At 49.3% G+C, this 25856-nt stretch overlaps 1 protein-coding gene across 1 annotated transcript in view; it reads left to right on the top strand.

Annotated features, from left to right (window-relative positions):
- The first annotated feature begins 987 nt into the window (after positions 1 to 987).
- TMEM132B (transmembrane protein 132B) overlaps positions 988 to 25856 on the top strand; it is a 253799-nt gene continuing 228930 nt past the window's right edge. Inside the window, exon 1 of the mRNA XM_059827764.1 lies at positions 988 to 1072. Within this exon, the coding sequence (XP_059683747.1) occupies positions 988 to 1072 (85 nt within the window). The remainder of the gene's footprint in view (positions 1073 to 25856) is intronic.

The raw sequence follows: 25856 nt of genomic DNA, 5'->3' as shown, positions 1-25856 counted from the left end.
TTCAGGCAAAGCCCCAGCGGGGCGCGGGTGCGCAGCTCCCCCGCGCCCGCGGTGCTGCCCGTGCGCGCCCCCCCGCTCCCCTTTGCCAGCTCCTGGCTGCGGTCCTTCGCCCCCCCCCGGGGTGCCCCCCCGCGCACCCCTTTGCAAGGCTCCTGGGAGCAGCTCCGCACACCTCCGCCCGCCTTCGCGCCCCCCCCCCGCGCCCCCCCGCCGTGCCCAGCTCTTCGCACCGCCCGCTGCAGCGGCTCCGCGCCCCGCGCAGTGACGGCGGCGGCCACGAGGGGGGGCCCGTGCTCTTCCCGGCGCTCCGCGGCCGCCGAGGGACCCCCCCCGACCCTCCGCCTGCGCGGGGGGGGGCGGCGGGGCCCCGGGGCGCCCCGGCCTCGGGCGGGCCCCAGCCCACCGCGGCTGAGAAACTTCTCCGGGCCGCCAGCAAGGGGGGTCGTGCAGAGAAGGGCACCCGGGGCTCCCGTGCCCCCCCCTCCGCCCCCCGTTCTCGCGGGTCCGGACAGCGGTGGCCCGGGGCAGCGCGGCCCCCGGGGCGCAGAGGGGCACCTGCGGGGCGGCCCCGCCGCCCCCCCCCCGCCCCGCTCCCCCGCAGGTGAGCCCGGCGCTGCCGCCCCCGCCCGGCCCAGCCCCGGCTCGTCCGTCCGTCCCTCCGTCCGTCCCTCCGGCCGCGCCGCCGCAGCCCCCGGCACAGCGCCCGGCTGCCCCGGGGGAGCGCTGCTGCTGCCGCCGCGGCGGGCGGGGGCGGCGCCGGCTGCCCCCCCCCGGGGCGGCGATGCGGCGGCCGTGAGCGCGGGGCCGGTGGGGAGCGGGGACCCCCCCGCGGGGTGCCCGGCCCCGCCGCCGGACGGGCGGGCGGGCGGACGGAGCCGCGCAGCGGAGGGGAGCGGGCAGGCGCGGGGGGAGTGGTTAGCGGTTCCGCCGCGACACCCCCAGCCCCCCCGCCCCGTTAAGCCGCCCCTCTCCAAATAAATCAGCACCATGACTACTTCTGGGCATGGAACAAAGAGGATGCTCTCCCGGGGCCCCGCGCTGCTCCTGGCGCCGCTGCTGCTCCTGTGCCGAGGTAACCCCCAGTTCCGCCGCCGCGACCTCGACCCCCTGTTTGTTTGTTTTTTTTTAAAAACACTTTTGGTTTATTTTATTTTCCCCCTGGTTTTATTTATGGCTGTTTCCCCCTTCCCAGCCCTCCCGCCGACATCGCCACGGAGGGCGGCGGGCCCCCCCCAGGCGCTCCGCGCTGCCCTGCGCGCCCGCGGATGGGACACGCACCCATACACCTCTCCTGGGCGCACAAAGTTGTCCCCATCCCTCTCCACCGCAGCAGCCCACCCCCCCGCTGCGTCCACGGTCGCCCCCCCGTGTCCCCCCCGCCCCGTCCCCACGCGTGTCGCGGGCTCCCGGTCCCCTGCGCGGGGGCCGCCCCGCGGCTCCGTCCGCTGCCCGCGGGTCGCTGCCGGGTTGAGGGGAAAAAGGGAAAGTTTGGGCTTCCCGGAGCGCCGGGGGCCGGGCAGGGCCGTGGGGCTGGGGCTTCCCACGGGGGTCCCGACCCCCCGCTCCTCCCTGCGGCTCCTCGCAGCCCCTGGCGATCCCCGGGGGGGGGAGGTGTGCCGGAGTTAAACCTCTTCGGTAAAATAACGCTCGTGCCGCCTTTCCTGCGCTTAATTGTAAGCAGAGTGGGTGTCCATCAGCTGGCGGGGAGCAGGATCAGGCCCTCAGGTGAGCCAAGGTGGGATTTCCTAATCGCGGGCAGCTGCCCGGCAGCACACCTGCGGCTCGAGAGCGGCTTGGAGCAGCTCTCCCTTTTTTTCTTTTATTTTTCCTCCCCCCCCCCCCCCAGCTGAACTGGGGAGCGGCCTTTTGGGTCCCAGCTGCGGGTGTTTGCCGGGGAAAGGCTCACCCCCAGGCTGGGAAGCCGAAGCGCTGCCCCTGGGAAAGTCTTTCGCAGGACTTCTGGCACGTTTTCCTCCGCTCGCTCGTGTGAGCTCCCTGGCAGATGTTGTTCTCAATAAATAGGGGTTGTTAAAAGCAAATTAATTAAGGTGCATCAGTGCTGAAGTTGCTCAGCGATTCGTTTGCCTTTACTGCCGCTCGGGACGGTGCTCACGTTTGGCCGTAGCGTGGAGCCTGGGCTGCTGGGGAAACTTCACCGGGGCTTTAGGAATATGCCAAAATGCAAGGATTTTAGGGGAAAAAGGAGCGATCTGTGGGAAGGGTAAAAGCAGGGACTGTCATTCCTGGGGAGGGCACAGGGAATGCGTTGTGGTAGGGAAGCATTTCAGGAAAGGTCCCTACAGGGGCAGCAGGAACAATTTGTGAGGAAGGAGGCATCAGTCTTGGGGGACACACACACATGGGGGTCCTTGCTCTGCTTACCCTACAAGCACTGCTTGCCCCCGCCCTCCGGCTTCCTCCTTCCCCTGGGGTGTGTGCAGCCATGGGGGCACTTGGGAATCCTGCTGAGCTGGACACGGGGGAGCGGGGTGCGGAGCGTGGGGTGCAAGGTTTGGTGTGCAGGGCACGGAAAGGGGAGTGCAGGTTGTGGGGAGTGGGACACTGAGCACGGGACGCAGAGCACGAGCTGCCTGCGGGTCAGTACTGCGCCAGCGGAGCGATGGCTTTCTGTTGCCGGCACTGATGCCCAGTACTCCACGAAGCTCCCCTTTTATTTGAGGAGAGAGTTAAGAGCAGCGAAAGAGCAGGTTTTCCTGGGTTTTTTTTATTGCTTTGACACATTAATGATAATCTTTTTTACTGATATTCCCCCCTCCCGTCTCCTCCTGTGTGGGTAGCTACCATGGTGAGATTGGGCTGTGGGTGTTATTCTTCCAGCTCTCTGAGTGCTTAAACATACGGAAACCCACTTTGAAACAGTTTGTGGCTGCAAACCTACCGTCGTGCCCGTCCCTGTCCCCTGCTCTCTGAATGCCTCCCCGAACAATGTGCACGTTGGAAACTCGCAGTGCGCTTTCAGCTCAAGCTGTGAATAACGAATCTGTCCCCAGCCTGCACCTCTTTCTCCTCTCTAGGCTGTAGCATTCCTTTGCTTTCGTAGCGGAGCGCTGCCCCTGCCCTGTCCCACCTGTGTCGTGGACTGCAGCAACATCTGCGCGTGGAGAGGGGGTTTGGGATCCGGGGAAACCTCTTCCGAAGGCGAGTAGTGGCAGTGCCCGGGAACACCTCCCTCCGGGGCTGTGCTGCCCTTGCTGCGGCTCGCTGTGCTCGGAGTCGCCTTTCTCCTCTGGATTACAGGGGTTAACGAACCACATCTTGGTTTGGGTTGTTGCAGATGGGAGAGACACCTGCATGAGTCATGCCGCGGCGCTGCCATCTCTGCAAAGCTCCCAGCTCGCACAGACGGTCGTGTTGGGCACTTGCCATTTTTCTCTATTTGTTTGCCTTCGCTCTCTTCCCCCTTGCCGGGGCCGGCTCTGGGCAGGCTGCGTTTCAGGGCCCGGAGGTGCACCGGGCTGGGTGCCTCCAGCCTCTTCAAAGCGGGTGGCATTTGTTTGCCTGTCAGGCAGGTCCCCTAAATGGCTTTGTGAAGGTCCAATTAAGAGATCACTCTCCTGTCCCTGGGTCTCTGGCGGCCCGGCTGCTGGCGTGCGTGCGGCTGCGAGCAGCGGGTGTGCGTGTGTGTTTGGCAGCCGAAGGCCGCTCACGCCGAGCTCGAGGACGTCTCTTGCTGGCAGCAGGCCCCCGTTTGTTGCTGGCATCTAGGCAGGGTTTTTGGCCGCCTTCCTTGCTGGCGGTGGCGGAGCTGTCTCCGAGGCTATATGAATAGGTATCTTGTGAATGACCTGGATGAATTACCTGAATATTTTGTTTTCCTGCCTGATGCTATCTCACCGGCTCGCTTCCCTGCCTGGCGCGCGGGCAGCGCCGTGCACCCCGGAGCAGGCGTGGGAACGCGGGGCTGGCTGCTGATGGCGGGGGGTACGGCAGCGCGGGGACGCGGCGTGCAAAGCTTATGGAGCAAACCGACTACTTCAGCCCCTGTAAGACGCGCTTGGGCTGTCGTGATCCGTGCGTGAGGAAGGACCTGCGAATTGCTTTTAGACTCTGGCTCCAGGGAGGTGTGGGAGGAGAGACATTATGCTTATTTTATTATGTGTCTCTGTATCACCCTACATAATATGGAGGCACTTTTTATGCAGAGGCTCTTCAGGAACAAAAATGAAAGACCTGTATTATCTACTGTACAACAGATTTGCAGAATGTGATCATACAAACTGTTGAAATGTAGGTTATTTTCCCCACATTAGTGCAGGTTTCAACATTTCATGCAATGACCGTCCAAAGCGATGTGCTTTGGGGGATAGTGTGGTGGGGGGGAGAAGTCTGAAATTATTATACTGCCTCTTGCTCCAGCATCCATTAGAGCAATATATTTCAGATCTTCTGATTTTACTTCCCATCAGAATAAATCTAGAGCAGCTCCTCTGAAGTTGGTGAAGCGGCTCTGGATTTATGTATGCATTGCTGCTGCGATTGGCGTTGGGCTCTCTGGGAACGGAGGAGGCAACTGTGTGACTTGCCCTGTGCAGCATTTTTTCACTTCAAAAATCTCCTGTCACTGATGCTGCAGCCTCCTTTGTATATTTGAAATCGGGAAGTCTGCATCACTCACTGTTTTGGTTTTTGATTATTTTCTCCAATTTGTCAGGCTTGGTTGCAAAGCTCCATTCACTGACACCTGACTCTTTGGCTGATCAATAGAGTCTCTTGAGGTTTGAATGCCAAAATAGTTACATTAAAAAAAAATAATCAATACAGCGCAATTAATTTGCTGTATTTTATTACTGGGAATGATAGGCGCTCCAAGCCTCTCACTCCAAGCCCTATTATCGCTCTGTTTAAAGCAGCTTAGCGTGGCGAGGGAGGTGCGAGCCCAGGAGCAGCTGTAGGAGGTCAGAGCAGAGCGTTGCGGAGGCCGGGACACTGTTTGTGTCTCAGGCAGGATTTTTGGATCAGGGATGCATTCCTGAGCCAGAGAAGGCATCCATTTATTTGATTGCTGTGAGGGGTTTGCCGTGATGGATTTGGTTGCTCTTTGGGCCCAGGCAGATGTCTGGTGTGCCCAGCATCTCTGGACAAGGACTCCCTTGTTTCAAAGAGCCTGGAGAGAAGAGTTTGTGTGCCATGGAGCACGGCAGGGATTTGGGCTACGCAGAGTTTAAGGCAACATAGGGTCTTGCCATTGGTGTCTACGGGATGGAGATTTCTACCTTGGTGACCCTACGCTGAGTCGGGGTCCTCCTGCCCTTCTCTGTAGTTCCTCAGAAACGTGACTTGAAGCCAGGCTGCTCAGAAGACCCGTGCTGGCTGCTGTCCCGGGAGGGTCCCTTTGCTGAAGGGTGGAGGAAGCAAAGGCTATCATTATTCGTAGTGTTGGGTTGTGACAACTCATGGTGCTGCTTTTCCCAACCTCAGCGGTTGAGGCTGGTAAGAAGCACGAGTTTTGCCATGATGGAGAGGCGGCTTCACTGAGCGATGTGTCTCGCGCGTGCAGGTGGCTGCAAAACTGTCCTGTCTCGGAGGGGCGACCGGGGAGCAAAGGGGAAGTGGCAATCTCCTGCCTCCTGCGGGAAGCAAGCAAAACTAAAATCTTCTGGCCTTAATAAAACATCCCACTGAATGAGAAGCCATCCCTCTGAAATACATACTGTCAGCTCAACAAATTAAATTCACTGAACTTGATTTCCCCTTCTCCCCCTACCTAAATATAACTAATCTTTGTTAATGACAAGCGGTGACTTGATTTGTTGGCATAGCAGTAGCACTTACCCCTGTCAGTGGCTCGGCTGATGTGCTGGCACGTGGTAGTAACGGAGATGCTTTCCTGACCACGGCTGTCAAATCCTCTCGCAGTAAGTGCCACGGAGGCTGGGGAGTGCGAGTTACCATGTGGTGCTCTAGATGTCGTGGAAGATGCTTCGATTTCATGCTGACAGGAGTTTCCCAGCTGGCATTTCAGAGGAAGCCGTTCCCATGTGGGGATGGGCAGGCAGAAATTACAAGCAAAGAGGTCCTCTGAGATAACTTGCAGGGCTGGAAGGGGATTGCTTCGTGTCTGGCTTTCCCTGGGTATTTCCGTTCCCCTCCGTGATGTGGAGTGCTGCAATGGGAAGTAATGCAAGTGCTGCTTGGAGTGTCCCTGGGGGGTAAATTCAATCTGGAAGGACTTCCACTATTTGTACAGTACCTTGCACGATGGACTTCAGTCTCAGGTGCAATGTAAATATTAACGTTTCTTCCATGCTACCCAAAAATTCTCTTGCAGCACGCTTTCAGCTTTTCTTTGTTTACATAAATGTGTTTGTTTCTGACAGCATTCAGAAAGCTTCATGAATTTATGATGTGCTCCAGATTCGAGCACACTTTCTTTTTTCCTTTTTTCTTTTTTTTTTTTTCCCCCTGAAACGTTCTTTCTTCCCAAATTTTGGTGATGAAATGGCAAGAGGTATGCATATTTCAGCAGTCTATTGAGAGGCAATGTAAACACCATCTTTCATGGAAAATCAGTTTGTTCAAGTTCAAAAGCAGCCCAGCCTCCTCACTTGATCAATTTGCCTGTCATAGGAGATGATTTTAAAAGTGGCGATTACGTCCTATCCTGTTTCTCGCAACTTCAGGCAAGGAGAGAAAAATGAAGTGTAGCATTTGATTTTAACTCTATCTTTTTCTGATTTTTTTTTTTTTTTTTTTTTTTTTTTTGATGGTGGTGGTCAGGGGTGCAGCGAAGGGGTGCCCTGAGGGGGTGAGGGATAGCCAGGAGCGCAGGGGTTTCCACGAGGCTGCCATCTGCTGAGTAGACTAATTGGAAACTGCGTGTAAACCAGCTCTGCTCATCTCACCGTGCCTGCACCAACTGGCCCTTGAGAGCTGCTCTGCCCCATCGCTTCCCCGGCGGTGGAGGAGACTTGCAATGGCAGAAGGATGGGCTTCTAGCGCCCAAGATGCTAAATTTTGGGGAGAGGGTGCTCGGGCTCTGCTGTTTCATGGCCACGTCGTCCTGCCCCGCGGCATTGTGCTGCCCTCGGGTTAAAGACTGTGCAGGGACCAGAGGTATGATTACGGGGAGGGGATGGTGTAAAACCACCCGTGTTAGGCAGCTCTAGCTTGACATCAGTGATAGTGCCACAAAGCTGTCCTGGAAATGCTGGAAAAACCTCACTGATGCAATTCAAACTGGGGCTAAATAGAGAAGCAGGGACTAAAATCCTGATTTTGGCCAAGCCAAGGGGCTCGGGAGGCTCCAGAGATGGTGTTCCCAGCAGGACCAGCCCGGGGGTGGTGTGGGAGATGGTACCTCTGGCCAAGCAGCTGTCCCTGTCCCGAGCCCATTTATCTGCACAGGGGTAACACGTGCCCTAAATACACAACATTGGGAGAGTTTGGTCACCTGCCGAGGGAGCGCTGGGGGGATCGGCCTGGGGAGGAACAGCATTTCTTCTAGAGAGGGGGGAAGTGTCGTCCTCGTTACCCAAGAAATAAAATCCTTCTTGAAGATTACATTAGAGGTGCAGATATCTTTGGGGTTTTTTTGTTTTGCTTGTATGGGAACATTTCAAAAACAGATGGCAAAGCAGAGATTTATTTCCTGTTAAGTGCAGAGGGCTGGTGCACAGGACCTTATCTGCTTGTGGGCCCTGTAATAAACCTGCCAGCAGGTGATTTAAATCCAGTTTTTCTGATTGGGAGATCAGTGGAAGGAACAGGGTTTATGTTACTTATGAATTTTATGGCCAATGTTAGATTTTTAAGATGCAGGAATGATCAGGGCATGGCTCTGTGGCACCGGAGACTTTTATTCCTTTCATAAAGGATCTTCCCCGAGTCAGAAAAATGAACCATTTTACATTATTTAGCAGTTGGGCTGCCGAAGCCAGCTGTTTGCATGAGTGACAGACGCAACTATTTTATATCTCAGTTTAGGAGTTGTTGTCAATTAGTCACAGCTTTTGCTTAGCAGCAAGACCTTTGCCATGATGGGGAAGGAGGGCTGTTTAATGGATGCTGCAGCTCTTGAAACAAACATTTATGCTGCAGCTCAAAAAAAAGATGACACTCGCACCAAAAAAAGACAAGAGTCAGTGTACCCTAAAAAGGAACCCTTGAGCAGATGGAGCAGGTTTCTATGCAACGAGCAGTAATTAGAAACTCAGCGCACAGTCGGTAGCTGACGACTGTCTTTGGTACCCAGATTTTTGGTTGACAAAGGAGCAAGTCTGAGATGAGTTCTGGAAGGAGCTGGTCTGGATGTGTGCATGGGGCAAGTTCTTGGCCGGTGTGAGTGCCTGGGGTGGCGACAGACAACAGCCATCAGCCTTCAGTGCCTCCGTCCCTGACTCCACGAGACTACGGCAGTCTGAAATGTCACTGGTGGTTTTGAAAGGCACTTAGAGAGCCAGTGGTAGAGGACCGATAAACACAGAAAGTCTGCTTGTCTTTCACTGTGTGCAAAAAGGACACAACACAGACCCGCACAATGAAAAAGGCTTTTAACATGTTGCAACAGAGGCATCTGGAGAGGATGGTAAAAGCTCTCTGGAAGCAGCGGAGCTCTGTCAGAGCAAGCTCGAAGGCCAGCGTGCCTCAGCCATCCCCAAATCACGGGAATTAGAGCTGGAAAAGTTGGCGAATAAGCTGCCTTTCCCGTCTCTGATGGTTGTTTGGTACAGTCTGTTCCTGAGCGTGGCTGGTTTTCAGTGATGCAGGCAGCAGGACTTCTGCCGCTTCCTTTGGCAGAGTGTTTCACAGCCTATTAGACCTCTCCTGTATTCCGCCTACGTTTTTTCCTCTCTGCTTCCTTCCGTCATTTATTGGATGACCTGAACCCACAACTTTCCATCCTTATCACCCTTCCAAAACCGAACCCAGGTAAATCTGCAAAATAGGGACAAATAGTTAAACAGCAAGTGGGAAATGCTCCAAAAGAAGGAGCTGAGCCTGGCATGTAAATACATTTACAGTTGGAGGTTATTTGGAGAATAAAGGGCAAGGACTTGAAATGCATGTGGTGATGAGCCATAGATTATGCTCTGAAGATACTCAGAAGGCAGTTACAGTCGCACTAATTCATCTCCCACTAAGACATTCTCCTCCAAGGTGTTTGGAAATAATGGAGTAGCTTAGTTACTAACATTATTAAATCCTCATCTCTGACAGCTACGAGAATTAATATACAAAGGTTTCCTCCTTTTTTTTTTTTTTTTAAAAAAATGCAGCTCCGTTACTCATTTCCTGTCTTTCGCTTAGGAGTAGCCCACTGAAAGTTATTAGCATGAGTATTGGTGCAAAAACCACTCAACTCCATTAAAAAAGAGAAACAAGCAAGAGAAAAACAGAAGATAGCATGAATTTTCTTGCAGTTGAGGCATTTTTTCTTTTTGAATATTAATCATTCATCATTCTTCCATCTGTAGATCTCAAAGGGCTTTAGAGAAGAGAGTGGGCACCATTGAAGACATGGTCCGTGCTCTCCCATCGTCCCCAAGAGGGGCCCCAGGGCAGCAGTCCCATACCTAAAGCCCTGCTGGCAGGGAGAGCAGAGGTTTTGGGTGAAGCTGGGCTCTGGGGTTATTTTCTGAAGACAGCTGATTTTCTTTATTTTTCTTTTTTTTTCTGCTGTTGTTTGAGGAGTGAGGCTCCCTTTGGATGGGAGGCTGCCCAGGTGGCATGGCCAGTCTGTTGGCCACGGTGCACTAAACACTGCTTGGGTACCATCTCACCACCTCCTCCTCCATGTCTCAGCCCTGGCTTGTTCTGGTGGCTGAGCTGCTTGGCATCTCCAACCCCCATCCTGGGTGCTTCCAGGGCGTGTGGATGGGTGTCAGGGCTCTCTCAGGCTGCCCCAGCGTTGGCGTTGCAGGGCTGAGCACCGTCAGTTCGGGGGGGGAAGGACAGGGCTGAATTAACACTTGTTTCTTTTGCAAAGTTTGATTTGCACCAGCTCCGTTAAACCTGTTACGGGAAGTCTTAAGCAGAAATGAAGAGATGGAGTTAATATTCTTTATTGTTAAAATCAAAGACTGTCCTACGGAGCAGAGCCCAGCTTGTGGTGCCTGTCCATCGCATCCCTGGTGTGATGGAGCTGGGTAGCCCACGGGGATTGGGGACATCTTTTCAGGGACTGCACTGAGGAGCTGTTCTTCAGATGTGCCCTTTTAAAACCCAAACGTCCATGTCATGCACCTTATTTCACCACAAAATCTTCAATATTTGCAACACCATTAGGGTCATAATAAGATTACTGATGTCTGCTGTAAACCCTGGGAGGGGATGTGGGGCTTTGATGAGCATCAGCTCCTGAGTGCAGCTTCAGCTATTTCTTATCAAAGCATTCTGCTCATCCAGAGTTAAAATATCTCCCTCTCTTTCTCTGAGCATATTGCAGCCCAACACATTAAATGCATTAGAAGGCTTTATTGCATTTAGCCAATTAACTAAAAGGGAAAGTCAAAGAGAAGTCATTGCTTTGGTTCTTACACCAACCAGCAAACTTTTAGATGGTTTCCCAAACTCCCTTAGGGTCTCTGTCCCCGTGCCTTCTGGCTTGCTGCATTGGCAGTCCCTGCTAGCCATCTCGTGGCCAGCGGTGTCTTTCACGGCCAAGTCTGAGTGTATACTGGCAGCCGGGTTCCCCATGCCAAATGCCCTGTGCAAGGCCCTTGCCTGCAAGGTGCAGAGTCCCTGCGAGGCTGTGCACGCAGCGAGCCCTGTCCAACACGAGCAGTTTACTTTGGTCATGGCTGAAAAGCCCTCAGCCCTCCCGCGTGCCTGTGGTCTAATGTGCTTAAAAGCTGCTGATAAATCGCAGCTTTCCCGGCTGCTCCCGACGCGTGGCCGATGCTCAGCCTCAGCTGAAAGTTCGGTGGGGTGGGGGTCTGCAGCTGGCTGTTTCGGCTGGCCATGTGGACCCGTGTCCAAGGCAGAGATCATGGTGGGACCGTGGCTATCGTGAGCAAAGGGCTGAGAGCAAGAGCAGACCCATCTCTAATGGGCATCCGTCAAGATGCTCAGCCCAGTTAGGTGTGCGGGGTCTGGGAATTGCTGTATCATACTCCAGTCTGTGGGACTTCATCATCTGAGTTATTATCTCCAAAACACAGTTATCTCCCTGAATGGCAGTCTCCTATTGAAAATGATTTCTTTCAGCAGGGCACTTGCATTTATTTACTGCACAGCTTCTCCCATTAGTATAATCATTACTCCTTGGACTGGGTTTGAATTCAGAGGATCCCACTGTGGTACTTAAGGAATTAATTACAGCGATGAAAGAATTCCTCTAAAGACTTCTATGAATTGGTCTGGTTGAAGTGTTTTAGCTTTGCTTCAATTGGTGCAGCTCTTGTCAAAGGATTGTGAGAAAATGCATGGGTCAGTGATTTAGATTAGGCAAATTACGTTAGAAAAATTGATTTGATTTAGAAAGTGAGCTTTCAGATCACAGGGAATTGCCTACTTCTTTCTCTGCTGTGCTGCTTCTCCCTGAAGATGAGCAGAGGCAGATAATTCAGGGTTAAAGTAAGTGGCTATTGTAAAAGGTTTGTCTGAGAGCGGACAAGAGATGGGTTGACACATATCTTTAGATAAATGATTATTGACCCATATATTGCTATCTGTGCATCAGCTGGAGATATGGACAGATGGGGATGCTTATAAAGAGCACTCACAGGCAGTTCGCGTGGCTTGCTAAAGAATTGGGTCCTTATTTTCAGGTTTGGGTTTGGTTTTTTTTTTCCCCAGAAATGGTTTTTCTGTACGGCATACCTTCAGAGCCGGCGTGGATCTGGGAACGTGTGCTGTGCGGCTGCCTTTGCCAGCCCAGTGCCTGCCTTGCCTGGCTCTGTGCTTAGTCATTCCTGGGGCTGAGAGTTTGCTTTTCATGGGTTTTTTACTTCCTCGGATCAAACTGAGTGTTTCCTCCTCCTGTCTCTCATCCTTGTCTTAAAGGGACTGCAGTCCCTGGGCTGCAGCGGGACAATGCCCAACAGCAGGCACAGCAGGCGGTGTCTGCTCGGGGGACCGGTTGCTAAAAAGCACCTTCTGAAAGAGTGGTTCCCTTCCCTGCATGCCAAGGAGTTTCTTCCAAGTTCTTCTCCTGACCAGCTGTGTTTTGCCTGTGAGAATGATAGGTTGTGAATGCAATGGCTGCTGGCCGGAGACCCAAAATGTTTACGACCGGTCGTGAGTCGCTTACCACTGTGAATGGGCTCGCCGAGTTTGTCAGGGATGAAGTTGGCAGCAAGTGTTTCAGTTTTCACTTTGTAAAATTTCTCTTTTAAAAAATAGTTAAGGAGATGGGTTTTGTCTAGGAATGCTTTTTGTTTCCTTGTCATCTTGCAGAACCCTTTAAATTCCAGCTTGTTTACCGGGATGCTGGAGAGATCTCATTTTTAGTCTGGCTAGCGCTGGTGGCGTTTCTCTCCGTAGCATCACCACCATCTCCCTCAGCACGAAAATCCAGGTGTGGGGCTCCCGTGCGCCTGTGCTGTTCCCTCTCTCCCAGCATGGGCATGAGAGAGGGGCAGGGCTCATGTGGTGCCGATATGGTTGGGTGCACCCTTCGGCTCGGCAGGTGCGTACCCATCCCTGCGCCGTGCAGAGAGCCTCTTCCGTACCCCAGCCTCAGGCTGGGAAGCGAGATGGTGAGTGCAAGGAGAGAAACGATGCTGGGGAGCACTGGAACGGAGACTCCCGCCAGCAACTGAATTCAACACTGCAAAAAAGAAGTTGCAAAAGTAGCAATCCATCTGTCCACTTAGTGGGAGAAACCTAAGATCATTTCACAGTAATCAGCCCCCTGGTGTTTAAAAAAACAAAAACACTGCACGTTTTTGCTTTAATGTGGATAACCGGCAAAATCTAAAGCTTGTTAATGTGCTCAGAGTTTGTGGGGCTTTTTTTTCTCCTTTTGACAAATAGAAGCTGTATCAAATTAAAAACTAATATAAGAAAAAATAGATTGCCTTTGCTTTTCAGATACCATGTATCTGCCATAACATTTCAGAGGTATTCTTTTCTCCCTGAAACTCTCTAGTTAATTACCAGCAGAGTTATCGTCAAGTGGATGTTTTTCTTCGCCACAGGTACAGTTGGCCGGTGAACAGTGTCATCGTCACATATCTCACAGTAATACATTCTCAAGGTGATGCGTTACGCAGATGCATTGCCATGCTATAGCTGCTTGGCTATATCAGTGTCTCCATTAAAACCCACAATATTCAGGGATTTTAATTTGGTTGTAAAAACTTGCTCCAGGCACTACCTCAGATGACAAAGTCCGGGAGTGTTTTGTGGTTTTTTTTTTTTTTTTTTTTGTAATCTCATTTTATTTTTTCAGGCATTTCCTATTTTTTCCTTTCCCCTTAGCTGTAAGGACATAGGAACAGGCTCCAAAGGCGCTGCTTGATTCTTGCTTATGTGAATTGATAGGCATTGAGTTGGAGGAAGATAGTAAAGATTTCTGCCTCCACGCATTGAAACGGCCACTCAGATTAAAAGAGGGGTTACAAATGGTGGGGTTTGAACATGGTAAGCTCGAAGGTGTCCATAAGGAGCCCTTCTTGCAAGAAGTTGCTGTGGAGAGGCATTCAGGGTGGGCACTTCTGCAAGCCAGGTGCAGGTGGCATGTCCGCACTGCCCCGGAGGGATTCACCCGCTGTCCCCAGCCAAGGCTCCAGCCACCTGGGTCCGTGCTGCTGGCTTGGCCCGGTGTTTGGGGGGGGCTGGGGCTGCGGTGAACGGAGCTGGACACTGAGCATGTGAGTGAGACACAGCAGGGCTTTGCTTTGGGACCGGAGTCGTTGAATTGCAGCAGATGCTTTGCTGCTACACAACAATTTGTAATTAAAACACAACTTGCCATTCTGATTAGATTAAGCAGTTAAATTCATTTGCAATATTTTTTCCCCCTGCATTGTGTAATTAGCAACATATGATGCTTACATTAGCTCAATTAAAAGTTATAATGATTAATTTGCACATCAAAGCCTCCCCATGAATCAACTGGTACAGCACACCGGAGCGAGCTCAATTACGGTGCAGTTGTGTGAAGTGCCCGCATGACCACATCCCCTGCCTGCTCCTGCGGCATGATGGTAGCGGCGTGATGGATGCTCCAGTGCGCTGGTTCCCGGTGCTTCGGTCCTTCTGGAAGTCAGCAGTGTCCGTGTGCTTCGAGTCACTCGATAAATGATAGGGTGATGCTTGCCAGGACGTGGCAGTTCCTTCCTTGCATCCGAGTTGGGGTGATGCATCCCAAAGCACCTGACTGACCGTGCACCTGAGAGCACTTAAAAGTAATAATGTTCAGATTACTGGTGATTCTTGTTGTTGCTTTGTGAATATAAGCATTGTTCTAAAGTGTTTTGGCCAAATTCTGAATGTTTTACCCAGGTTAATCTTTGATTAACATCAGTTTTGCCTGAAGGCTTTCTAAGTCAGACTGGGGCTCTAACTAGTAAAGAACCTCATTTAAGCAAGCCAAAACCAACAAGAAAACTACTATAAGCTAATTATAATGAATTATTTTTTTCTTTCTTATGTAGTCATAATATTGCCTTTCTTTCCACCTTCTGCTGAGCTGTGAAAATATTCTGCAAAATGATATTTTTGAGTTGATGGAAAAGTACACCCCTGTCAACAATATTTTTCTATTGTTCATCAGAGACAGGCTTCATAACAAAAGAGATCCGTGTCGGAAAAGTACATCAGCTGCAAACAGTTTATTCAAAGTCTTCTCAAATAGCAGGGACGGTTTATGAGTTCCTGCTCCAGCTGAAGATGAAATGCCGAACATGGCTTCTAATCTTTCAGAGAAGTGGATGGGGCAGGTTGTAATAATGTATTGCCATTTTCACAAAAGATGGATTTTATATTAAAGGTTCCAGTGGAAAAAGGTCTGGAGGTGTTAAAATATTTATATATTGTTTAAGTTACTGTATGAGGGTGCCGTCTCCTTCCCTAGAGTGCTGTGGGGGTCGCAGACACGTAAGCGAGTGCAAAATGAGCTCCTACCTTTTTTGGCCCGTGTACGTGTCTGTGTGTGCATGTGCGTGCGCTGATGTTAAATTGGTAGGGTGTTAAATGTTTCACTTTTCCAACCATCAATTTCAATTGAATTTCTTAAGCCATTAAAGTTCTTGGCTGCTTCCTTTGCTGTTCCAGTTACGTGAGCTCCAGCCATTTAGCTGCAAGTCCTGGGGCATGATTGCTCTGTGGAGCAGCAAAAGTAAATTGGTTCCTGATGTAGAATCTTTTTTTTATATATATATATATATTTTTTTTTTTTTTAAATGTCTCTAATTCATTGTGAGTGATGATGTTGGGCTGATGATGCGAATCTTCAAGCTTGGCTTTTTCTGGTCCAGTTCTGGATCCCCCCTGACAGCATCTTTTTTCAAAAGCTTTTGCGTCTAGCTTGAACAGCAAAGTCTTATATGTAGAGGAAGAGGATTTCTTTTGTTGTTTGTATATTTGTCTTTAGAATCACGGTGGGAAGATTTGACTGGGTTTTTGGGTTTTCTCCCTGTAGATTTGAAACGTTTATGAGAATGATACTTATTTGGATCAAAGGAGATCTTCTGGCAGTCCTCTGACTTCGTTTCAGTACTGGCAGTGTGACAAATAATGAAAAAGCAATCATTTCCCCTTCTCCCACTTTTATTCTCAGGATAAATGAATGGTTAAGATCTCTGTGCTCAAAAATAATTGCTCATGGCCCTTACAAAAAAAAAAAAAATCTATAACACTTACCCTTTAAATAGATGATTTGATCTTTTCTGTTGGTTTGTATTTTGCACTGGTGAGTGTCTTTGCTGCCAGTCTGAGGCTAAACTTGACAAAGTTTACATGGAGGTTGAGTCTGTGGGAAGGGAAACTGGATAAATAATTTTACTGTTTTAGAAAGCAGTTCCAGCGGTGGGAGCTGAGCAGCAGGGATGCAGCAGGGCCATGCTGCCATGGTCCACCAGTAGAACTGTTTTGCACAGCATAAAGGTAAAGAATTTGCCAAAATACAGAATGAATGGAAAAAAGAGTAATTTTCATTTGCCATTTGATTAAAATAGTTCAAGCATCTTCTAAAATGGGTGAGCCACTGCTGAGACCTGCTGGGCGGGAGCTCACGGCTGTGCGTTCCTCCTCCAGCTGCCCCTGGGGGTTGATGACCAGAGGGAGGTGTCCACCGGTGCTTTGCCAGGATTTCTCTTTTTCTTTTCTCTCCTTGCTTTTGTGGCAGTGTGTGTGAGGATGAGCTGCTGTATTTTACATCTCTCCTCCTCTAGCAGCCAAACGGTGCTGTGCAATGGCCCGGCCGGGGTCTGCAATGGCTGCATGGGGGGCCCGAGCTGGCTGCCCATCCCAAATGCCATGCACTCCACCTTCCCGGAGCATTAACCTGCCATTGTTTCCAGCAAGGTCAGGCATAAAAGATAAGGCTGGGCCTGTAATTCTCGTTTGGGGATAACTGCAGTGGTTTCATTCCCTTTTTTTTTTTTTTAATGTTGCTAATTGGTGCTCTCAGCCTCAGCTCCACCTTAATGAAGGCTGCTGCCTGGGAATCATTGCGAACAGTTATAGAAATGTGTTTAAATGCTCGGAGATCTGTTGTACTTTTCTCATTATGGGCTTATTCCTTCAAAAACGATAAATGTGCCCCGAGTCCTCACCCACCCAGGACAAATGCTTTCCATGAACCCTGCAGCGGCGCTCTGGGCACCTCTGCAGCAGAGAGAGTAGATGGGGGATTAGCGCTAACGCCATGAGGAAGCCCAGCCCCGCTGCGCCCGTTTGTGCTGAGGAAGCACCGTTTTTGGTCTATTTGCTCTGTACTCCAGATGGGGCCTTCGGATGCTGGGGATGGGGATTGATAGAGCGTCCAACTTCCTTCCCGCCCAGGGGAGGAGAGCATCCCTCCTCCTCTGACCTGATCATCACTAGCATCAATTACTGAAGCCAATGGCCCTGTTAAATCAACAGGGCTGCTAATTGGATGATAATGAAGTGCGCTTGCTATGGGCCTTGCTAATGCCATGGCGGCACCACCCATGTTGGTCTGTCCAGCAGTCAGTACGTGTCCCTCTGTTCTTCATGGTGGGGACTCGTCATTTGCTCAGAGGCAGGGAAGTTTTAAGCTGTGTCTGCTAAAAGCAAAGGAAAAGGGTCACTTGATGGGTTTTCCCATCGTGGCTGTTGGCTGTAGCCATACGTTCTCCAGGTTTGGAGATGCGTGAGCCATTCCTGGTGGTCCTGGGGGGGCTTTGGACGAGGGCTCATGGTTTCTCCCGAGACGAAGAAGCACCATCCAGTTGGACATATGCTCTTGCAAGCCGGGCCAATTAATTCTGCTCCGGGCGTTGAGCCAGCGATGGTATGAAGCAATGATGAATAGCCAGGCTGTTCCTTCCTTCTCCTAGAGAGCATTTTGGGAGGTCAGGAGCCACCGTGGTGGGTGTGTTTCCAGAACGGTTTGCACCTTGTTTCTGTTGGTGAGACACAGAGCTGGCCAAGGTGCTGCTTCTGTGAAGCGTCCCCTGATGATAACGCGGGAAGTTGGTTGGTTGGTTTTAAATGCTCTTTAAAAACTGGCTCTCCACCAAATTTATTCTGCTGTTACTAAGTTGTGAGACCCCAGGGTGGTGACTCTGTGCCCTTGGGACAATGCGGTTTGGGATTTTTTTTTGAAAGCCTTATCTGGTGCTTGCTCAGAGGTCACTGAGGGGAACCCTGTGCCAGCCAGTGGTGTCCAGAGGTTGTCACCCTGTTGTGGCCTTGCCTTGGCTCATCCAAAATGAGCTGCAGGTCCTTGGGCAGGCATGTGGATCTCTGTTAGTAGTTGGCAGCTTTAATCAGAAAAACTGGATCGAGCATCAGCTTATCCTCTTATCCCAGGAGGTGGTTGCTTCAGGCTGACGATGAGGGACAGGACCTATGTTGTCCCTCACCTTTTATCTACAGCCTTTTGCTGGCAGAAGATGCAAAATCCTTCCCATGGTGTTGGGGTTACCTTTGGGGCTCATGGATTTCTGCCCCCCACCTTGTTTTAAGGCAGGGCTATGCTCTTTGTGAGAGAGCCCGTTCACTTAGAAGCCTTTCAGGTAGGGATTTCCAAGGTGCTGGGTGGATGTTTCTCTGCCTTTTTGTCTGCAGGCAGAAAATGTGATTCTGAGTGCTGCTGGTGAGAGGAGGCATCCAGGCAGAAATGCAAGGCCCCCCCCAAAAACCAAAAAGAATTAAAAAAAATGGTTGTGTGTGTTTTTATGGAGGTATAATTGTCCAGGCTGTCTCAGTGGTTGCAAATGACTCCAAGTACGTGGTGCTTCAAGACCAAGAGAGTGCCCAGGGGCTCCTGAATATGGCTGTGATAGTAAAACAAGTGCTTGTGGTTAAAGAACAATGTGGGGTATTGTTTATTTTTGCTCCTAATTAGAGGGAGATGCGAGTGGTCTAATTCCCATATTTTAAGAGCAACATTCAGCCAAAATGATGGACAGGGAAGATGAGAAGAGACTGCTACAAGCCAAAAGCAGCAAACCCATGAAGCAGAGCTAGAGACAGCTTTAAAGCTATGAACATAATTGCCCGAGGAGTCTGCCAAGGAACCAGATGCTGTAAATGAAAGAATAACTTCAATGGCTTGGCATCTGCCTGCGATCCAGGGAGAGGAGGAGGAGCAGGGGAACTGCATGGAGGGCTGGGGAACAGTTGCTCCAGCTGCAAAACGGGTACCTTCAAAAATATTTGGTCCATACTGGTATTTTTGTACGGAGGACAGTGAACCTGTTGGAAAGAGGAGAGGTGATGGTCAATGCATCTGTCTTCTGGGCTGTTTGACCCTATTCTGCATGTTTGGTGTCAGCGTTACGTGGTTGTTTGTCTGCTGGGAAGATCCGGGTGCTGCGGCAGCTTAAGCAGGTGGTGGTAAACGAGGAAGATGTGGCTGGGCTGAATTTTGAACTTTTTGGGACCCATTTCTGCCCAGAACCCTACAGAGCGGTCTGTTTTCCATACGTGAACAAGCTCAGTTGATTTTTAAAATAAGTGGCTACATGTGAGTTGTATGAGGTCAAATCACGCTTGGCAGTGCTCTAATTTTGAAAACCAAACTGGAAAGTTCCTGTTATTTTTCTCTCCGATTTATTCTTACAATTACTGTTAAAATAATTGCAGTCCTAGCAAAGGTAAACAGCTGGGGTTGACATAATCAGTACCTAAACAATATCCATCATTTACATGGTATAAAACCTCTGCAACACAATGTATTACTGAGGCCGCATCTCAAGGAAAAAATAAAAAGCCTTTATGGGAAGGGGAGCAGAAAATCAGCTGGGGTCCTCCTTCTGCATTTAGTACATGTGGATAACGGCATCAGTGTTTGCAGTCTCCTTTCTGCTTGTGCTTGAACCAAACACCCCAGAAAAAAGTGATAATAGCAACGCTGTGTGTTGGGCATCTTCAGAAAGCCGTGTGAGCGGTGCTGCCCGGTGTGCGTAAACGTAACATGCCTTTCATAGCTGGGGAAATCGAGGCAGGGAGCAGTAATTAGAGGTAATAGGGGGAAGTTCACGCAATTGCAGGCAAGGACAAGGGGGATAGTGCTGTTTTTCAAGCCAGGGAAAGGAAGGAGAGCTTTGTTCATGGGTTAGACTTTTTTTTACTATTTTAATAGCCTTTTGTTTTCTACTCGTTTGGCTTTAATCAGTGGAGAAGAGGTTCAACATGCTCCTTGGGCACATGGGGATGAGATGGGGGTGGGGGTGGGATGGAGGGCTTGGGGCTGGGGGGCATCCCCGGCATCCCGAGGAGCCTTGCAGGGAGAGGGGGAAAGTGGAGGTGGCTGGGGGTGAATTCAGCCCCTGCCTCTGCACGCTCGTGGCAACCTCCTGTATGTGCGTCCATGTTTGTAAGTAGTTGTGGATGTTTTGCCTTGAAATAACAAAGTGTTTTTGCAAGGAGGGGCGAGGGGACGTCTCTGTGCATTGCTGCAGCTTGGGGACACAGTTGTGTGCAAGTCAAATAGCCACATCATGTTGAGTGCTCAATGACTCTGCTTATTAATATAATAAACCAGAGGAACACGCTGTCATGACAGTCTCTGCAGCGAGAATCTAGGGGGTTATTTTAACCAAGGCGGCATTAAATCTTTCTGTCTCCTGAAAATTGCACCCTGGAGGTATAGGCTGTAGGGTAGGAGGGTAGGAACGTTTAACAAGGGCTTGCAGGAGTTTTTATGCATATTGTGGTCTCCAGAACAGTGCTTTGCTGTCTGAGATTTTTCTATCTCGCTCATCACTATAGTTAAGTTCCTCAGACGTGATAAGAAGCAAAGCACTCCCTCTCTTTTATCTTTATTTTTTTTCCTTCTTTCCTTAGTTTCAAGACAAAATTTTGCCTGCTGTAGCACTGATACAAGACCTTTTCTTCAGACGTACTATATGAAAATATGCTGTCATCCTCTGCTTTGGAAGCTGGGAAGTGTGTGTGTATATGTATATTCTATATATACACATACACACTGTAGAGAGGTGTGTGTGTATATATAGACATTTTTTCTCTCTCTCTCTCAGATAAAATAGGCCTTTTTCATCTCTTTAAAAAAAAAAAAGGAGTGTTTGTTAGGTGATGGAAGATCAAATCCTCCCCGGGATCCCCTGATGGGCTCACAGCCCCATCTGCTCTGATTGATTCAAGGGCAATAGCACTCCTCTCCCGCGCCCCTGACACCAGGATTTTGGTCACTGGGCACACGTGTAGGTTCACCAGAGCCTTGGAGAAGACCTGATGTGGGGTTAGTTAATGCCAGCAGCCTGGCTGCCTCCCTCAGAGCCCGGGAAGTCTCTAAGCCCAGACTTTTGTGTCTTCAAACGGCCCCATCACTGGGGGCTGCCTGCTGTCGACAGGGCTTTCCAGGAGGCTCTGGTCCTTGCTAGGGAGGGAGGTGAAAACAAAAAAGGCAAATTACTTGGAGAGAACAAGTCAAGGGGAGTCCAAGCAGGTTCCTCTGAAGTATTTTGCATCGGCCGTGTGCCAAACGCCGAGTGCATTGGGCGGGTCCGTATTGCTTTGCTTCGAAGTGGAGCTGGAGCACCTTGGAGCAGAGGATGTGAAGGTCTCATCTTTGCCAGCCTCTGGTGAAAAATGTGCCTGAATCTTCCTGTATTTCCTGGGTGTTGGCTCGACACAGAGGCAGCTTTCTCTTCTCTTTTTCTTATCATGGAGACGGTTCAATACATCATCTGAAATAAGTTTTTTGCCTCGGCAGGGAGGTTTCTTGAGGCTGTAATTGGCTCTTCCTCTCTTTCAAGCAATGGCGTTTTACCTGGGAAAGCAGCCAGTCGGTATTTTCAGCACAGTAGAAATGGAGGTGGTTCCAGAGCGTCCTTGGGTTTTTTTCCCCTTATGATGATCTCAATTTACTTTGTACCCTCTCTACCATTCTGTCCACAGTCTCCTCAGCTCCTTCTTAGAAACACTCCCATTAGATGGGCACTTCTTCAGTTTCATTGAAACAACATATGCCGGACCAACAGAAGAAATATCTGAAGTCCTCAGCTGCATCATGATGGGCAACTGAAATCTTCTTTAAGTGACCCTGAAATGAGGGATGAATTATTACTGATGTTTTTTTCTTTTCAATGAGGATGTGTGATAACACTGAAGGTAAGTTGAAAGTGAAGAAAATGCTGGATATTGGCAAGAAATCTGAAGAGGCCAGCCGAGAAGAACTTCCAAAGAAGAAACAAACTGTTCCTTGTTCTTAGTTTTTCATGCCAATTTAACGTATTCATGAAAATTGCCTCAATTTAACTTCAGGGGAGAAGAGAAACTACAGGGTTTGTGTAGCTGAAAGGCTGCATCCTGTTTTAGCAAGTTTGCTATACTTTAGGTTTTCACCTAGAGGGTTTTCTTTTATGGTACTTTCTACCAGCACTTTTCCACACCTGGTTCTTTTAAAAAAAGCAATCTGCAGGAAAAAGATGCTAAGCACAGTTATCCCTGTTCTGCAGGTAGAGGGAACTGGCAGAGATGTGCAGTAACTTTGGTCCCCGCCGGAGCCAGGAATAGAGATGTGCCTTTAGCTTCTGCATCCTGTATGGTGCAACACTGCACACCCCTGCGCAGGAGTTGTCCCGGCAGTGTGCGGCTGGAGCAGGGGGTATAGGGCTGAGCCAGTCATCCCACTCGACTCAACCTTGTTTTATGTGCCTGCCCTTGGGTACAGTGAACTACTCTCTGTGTGACGAGCGATGAAAGCAGTGGTGAATATTTTGGATTATACATACATCTTATATAGCTAGAGGCATGAAGCCTTGATAGACTTGGCTACTCATCTGGCCTCTCTTGCCAGTTAAATAATCTGGGGCTGAATATCTCCACCCCTCTGGGCATTGTATTTCCCCTCTAGTGCTCTCCCTCCTCTTCATTTTTCCATTGTTAATCTGCCCGCATTCAGGTGGGATTTAAGAAGTACTCGCTTGGCTTTGCACAATGGAACTGGCAAGTTCTGCTCAGGTCATCGAGGTACATAAAAATGCACTAGGAGTCTGCAGATGCTGCTGGTTTTGTTACTGAAAATCATAGCCAAGAAAACTCTCCAAACCAAAGGATAGTTTAGAAAGCCGACATTGGTTTATTGCAGCGCTGGGTGCATGGGGGATTTTTCCTCCTAGCATGCTCACCCGGTTAAAATCATGACAGGTATTTAAAACAGTTAACAAAATCAGTTACGCCTACTGGTCCTACCCCTTAACTAACTATTGGTTAATACTTTTCTTACTTCATCTTAAAGATACAGTTCTCTTTTTTAATTCACTACGCATGCCCAGAGAGTAGGGGGCTTATTTGGGTTGGGGGCGTTTTCTAGCTAGGAAGTGTCGTTTTCACATTATAACGAGATTATATTGAGGCAGGTTAACTTTAGGGCACTGTTTTGGCACTCTATTCTGTTTTTCTAGAATTTGTCCTTTTGTTAATCGTTATTGCCAGTTAGTGGAAAGTTAGTGGAGACAGTTTTTATCTTTAATATGGCTAAATACCAGGTGCATTTGTTACAAAGTATCTTCTTTACATTCTTTCCATTCTTTTTCACTTGTTTTTGACCTTGTGTTTCGAGATGTTCTGTAACAGTTTTACTGCTTCCTTTACAAGGTCCATGCAGCCACCCAGCACATCAGTGTTAATCACTGCTCTCTCTCCAGGACAGTCTTGCTTTGACCCACAGGGGTGGGAGATGTGTTGGCATCCGGAGTTACTAGGAATTTAGTCTGAGATATCTTGTTAATGTAGCAGCACCCCCGCTGCCTATCCACCTCCAGAAGCTGCATAAAGTGAAGGTCCGGGACCACATGGGCACAAGCCAGATTTGCTTTCCGGGAGGTGTTGATGCCTGAAATGCAGGGACAGAGTTTCCCGCCCGGTACCTGGAAGAACACGATCCTCTGCAGTAGATGAGTAATGCTGCCTTGCCTTCTGCTTAGGAAAGGGCTTCAAGGAGTTTTATTGTGCAACTTGTGCTGTGCCTCTTGTGTATAAGCTGAAGACTTTAGTTTCTGGGTCTACTATATCCTCCTCTAAATTTAAAAAAAAGAAAAATCCTTAAGAAAAAGAATAGTACACTGTTGAATTTTCATAGCTTCCTTTGCATAAGTGTGGCCTTGTTGGGGTTATCACGATACTGACAGGCACAGAGCCTGCAGTGTGCTTAAGCAGAGGCATAAAAGTTTGCAGGGTATGGGTTGTAGATTTTAAGGTCTTGCAGCCCAAAGGCATTTATTTCCTGTCTTTGCAAATATTTCTGATGCTGTATACATGCTGTCTTTGAGGTTTACTGGCAGCTAACATTATCATATGCTTTTATTTAAAGCAAAATCAGAGTGCCTGTTTTATATCTCTAAGAGAATTATGAAAGCCCTCTTTGCAGCATTGCAAACAAATGGAGATTGACAGTTATTAGTTTATGATCTAACTACTCTGACAGTATTTGACGCAGAGGGATTTTCAGTCATTGACTATGAGGCATCCCTCGTACGTGCTTAAGAGCGATGCTGAATCAGTCATACCATTGCTGACCATTTACTTGGCCCCCACTGGGGATCTCTAGGTCCTGGAGGGGTGAAGGTACCAGTACTGAGCAAACTGGGCAAGTCGCCGAGCGGAAACCTGCTGTTTGCAGCAGATGCTGAAAAGGGGCCATAGAAGCTGTTTTTTCTTCCATGCCCTTGTTTGGGGGTATTTGGGAGCAATATAGAAACTGAAGATTGTTATGCACATTGCAGGTCATTTTTAGTTATAATCAGCATGAATTTAGCACCTAAAAAATGTCTAACAAATCTGAATTATATCTTTATTTGAAGGGCTTAATGTGAAGAGTAACCAAAAAAATAAACAACCTGTTTAGTTGCTATTGCTCTGCTGTTCACTGTCTCTCCTGTGTGAGGCAATTACTGCAGGTCATATAGCTCATTTTATCTAAGCATAAGCAGCATCTCTGCTGGAGTAAGGGCTCGGGCAGCACCAGTCCCTCTCTGCCCCGTTTGCAGGCACAGTGCAGGCCACTTCTCACAACCCAGAGCAGCGCTCTAAAGCCCTGCCTGTCATGTCTGGCATATGGCATTGCAGCCCTTAAATACGATGGTTTTCATTTGTCACAGCTGTCAGTGACTCGAATCAATCTCTGGTGCCATTAATCCAACCTGAGCGGAGATTCCAGCAAAGCTTTCTGGTAGTGGGGAGAAGTTTACTCTCTGCTGATACTTTGCAACAGAAAAAGAGGCAAGTAAGTTATTGATCGCAAATGACTGTGGATGTGCCCAAGTTCTCCAGTTCCCAGTGCAGGCTGCTTTTTGGGTCTCTTTCTGCGGACAGTAAGCTTTGCAGTGAAGTCCCTGGTATGACAGGGAAAGCAAGACATTGCCTTGATCAACCGGCACCATCCACTGCCTCCCTGCTTTCTGTGATGCTACGGAGAATTGGGAGTTAAATTTTCGTAAATCACATAGAAAAGGCAGAGCACTTATTACTTATTTTGCATGCAGTTATTCCTCCTGCTTCTCCTCGTCAGTATTTTGATTGCTGTTGAAATCTCTCTCCTCCCTGGGTGTAGGCAGCAGCGTAAGGATGGGCATGCATGGGCTATATTGCTAAGCAACACTGCCAGAGCGCTGCGTACCCCAGGCGCTGTCATTACCGCACATCCATTTCGCACTGTCCGCTGCCTCAGTGCTGCGCTTGCTGGATTTCGATCTCGCAGAGCCGTCGATATCATTGATTAGGGGAGATTACGGTGATCGTGAAGTTAAGCAGAAAATGGCATTGCCTGTTGCTGGTGGGAGGCTGACGGCACAGGAATGCTGTTCGTGGGGAATTGATGCTCATGGCTATTGATTGGCAAACACTTTGCATTGCATTGAATGTCAGTCTAGTTAGTTCATAAATTTATGGATGTCATTCTGCATTTGGCACAAACTTTCCTGCTTTCTGTGTCATTTTGTCTGGAGAGTTTGACTAAAATGGCAACATGATCTGCTGTGAACAAAATGGAGATGTGGGAATACAATACTAGCTTTATCATTTGCATTTTACTCTACATCTCAAAGAGCAGTGTGTAGCATATCTCTGCTTTCTAATTTTACTTTTTAACATGGTTTGAAGCCCAGGGAGACTCATTTTATGTCGATATAATGATATTGGTACAATATTGGTAAAATATTGGTGTTTGGAGATGGTTGTCACGTAACTTTCATTTTCCATGCACAAGTGCATAGTAAACACACAACATTTATTTAATACTTTGGGGACAATTTTAAGTCTTTCAAATATATGCTGGGTAATTGAAAACAAATGTT

The sequence above is a fragment of the Gavia stellata genome, chromosome 21 (genome assembly GCF_030936135.1).
Source record: "Gavia stellata isolate bGavSte3 chromosome 21, bGavSte3.hap2, whole genome shotgun sequence".
Taxonomy (NCBI): Eukaryota; Metazoa; Chordata; class Aves; order Gaviiformes; family Gaviidae; genus Gavia; species Gavia stellata.
This window is presented reverse-complemented; position numbering and strand designations above follow the sequence as displayed.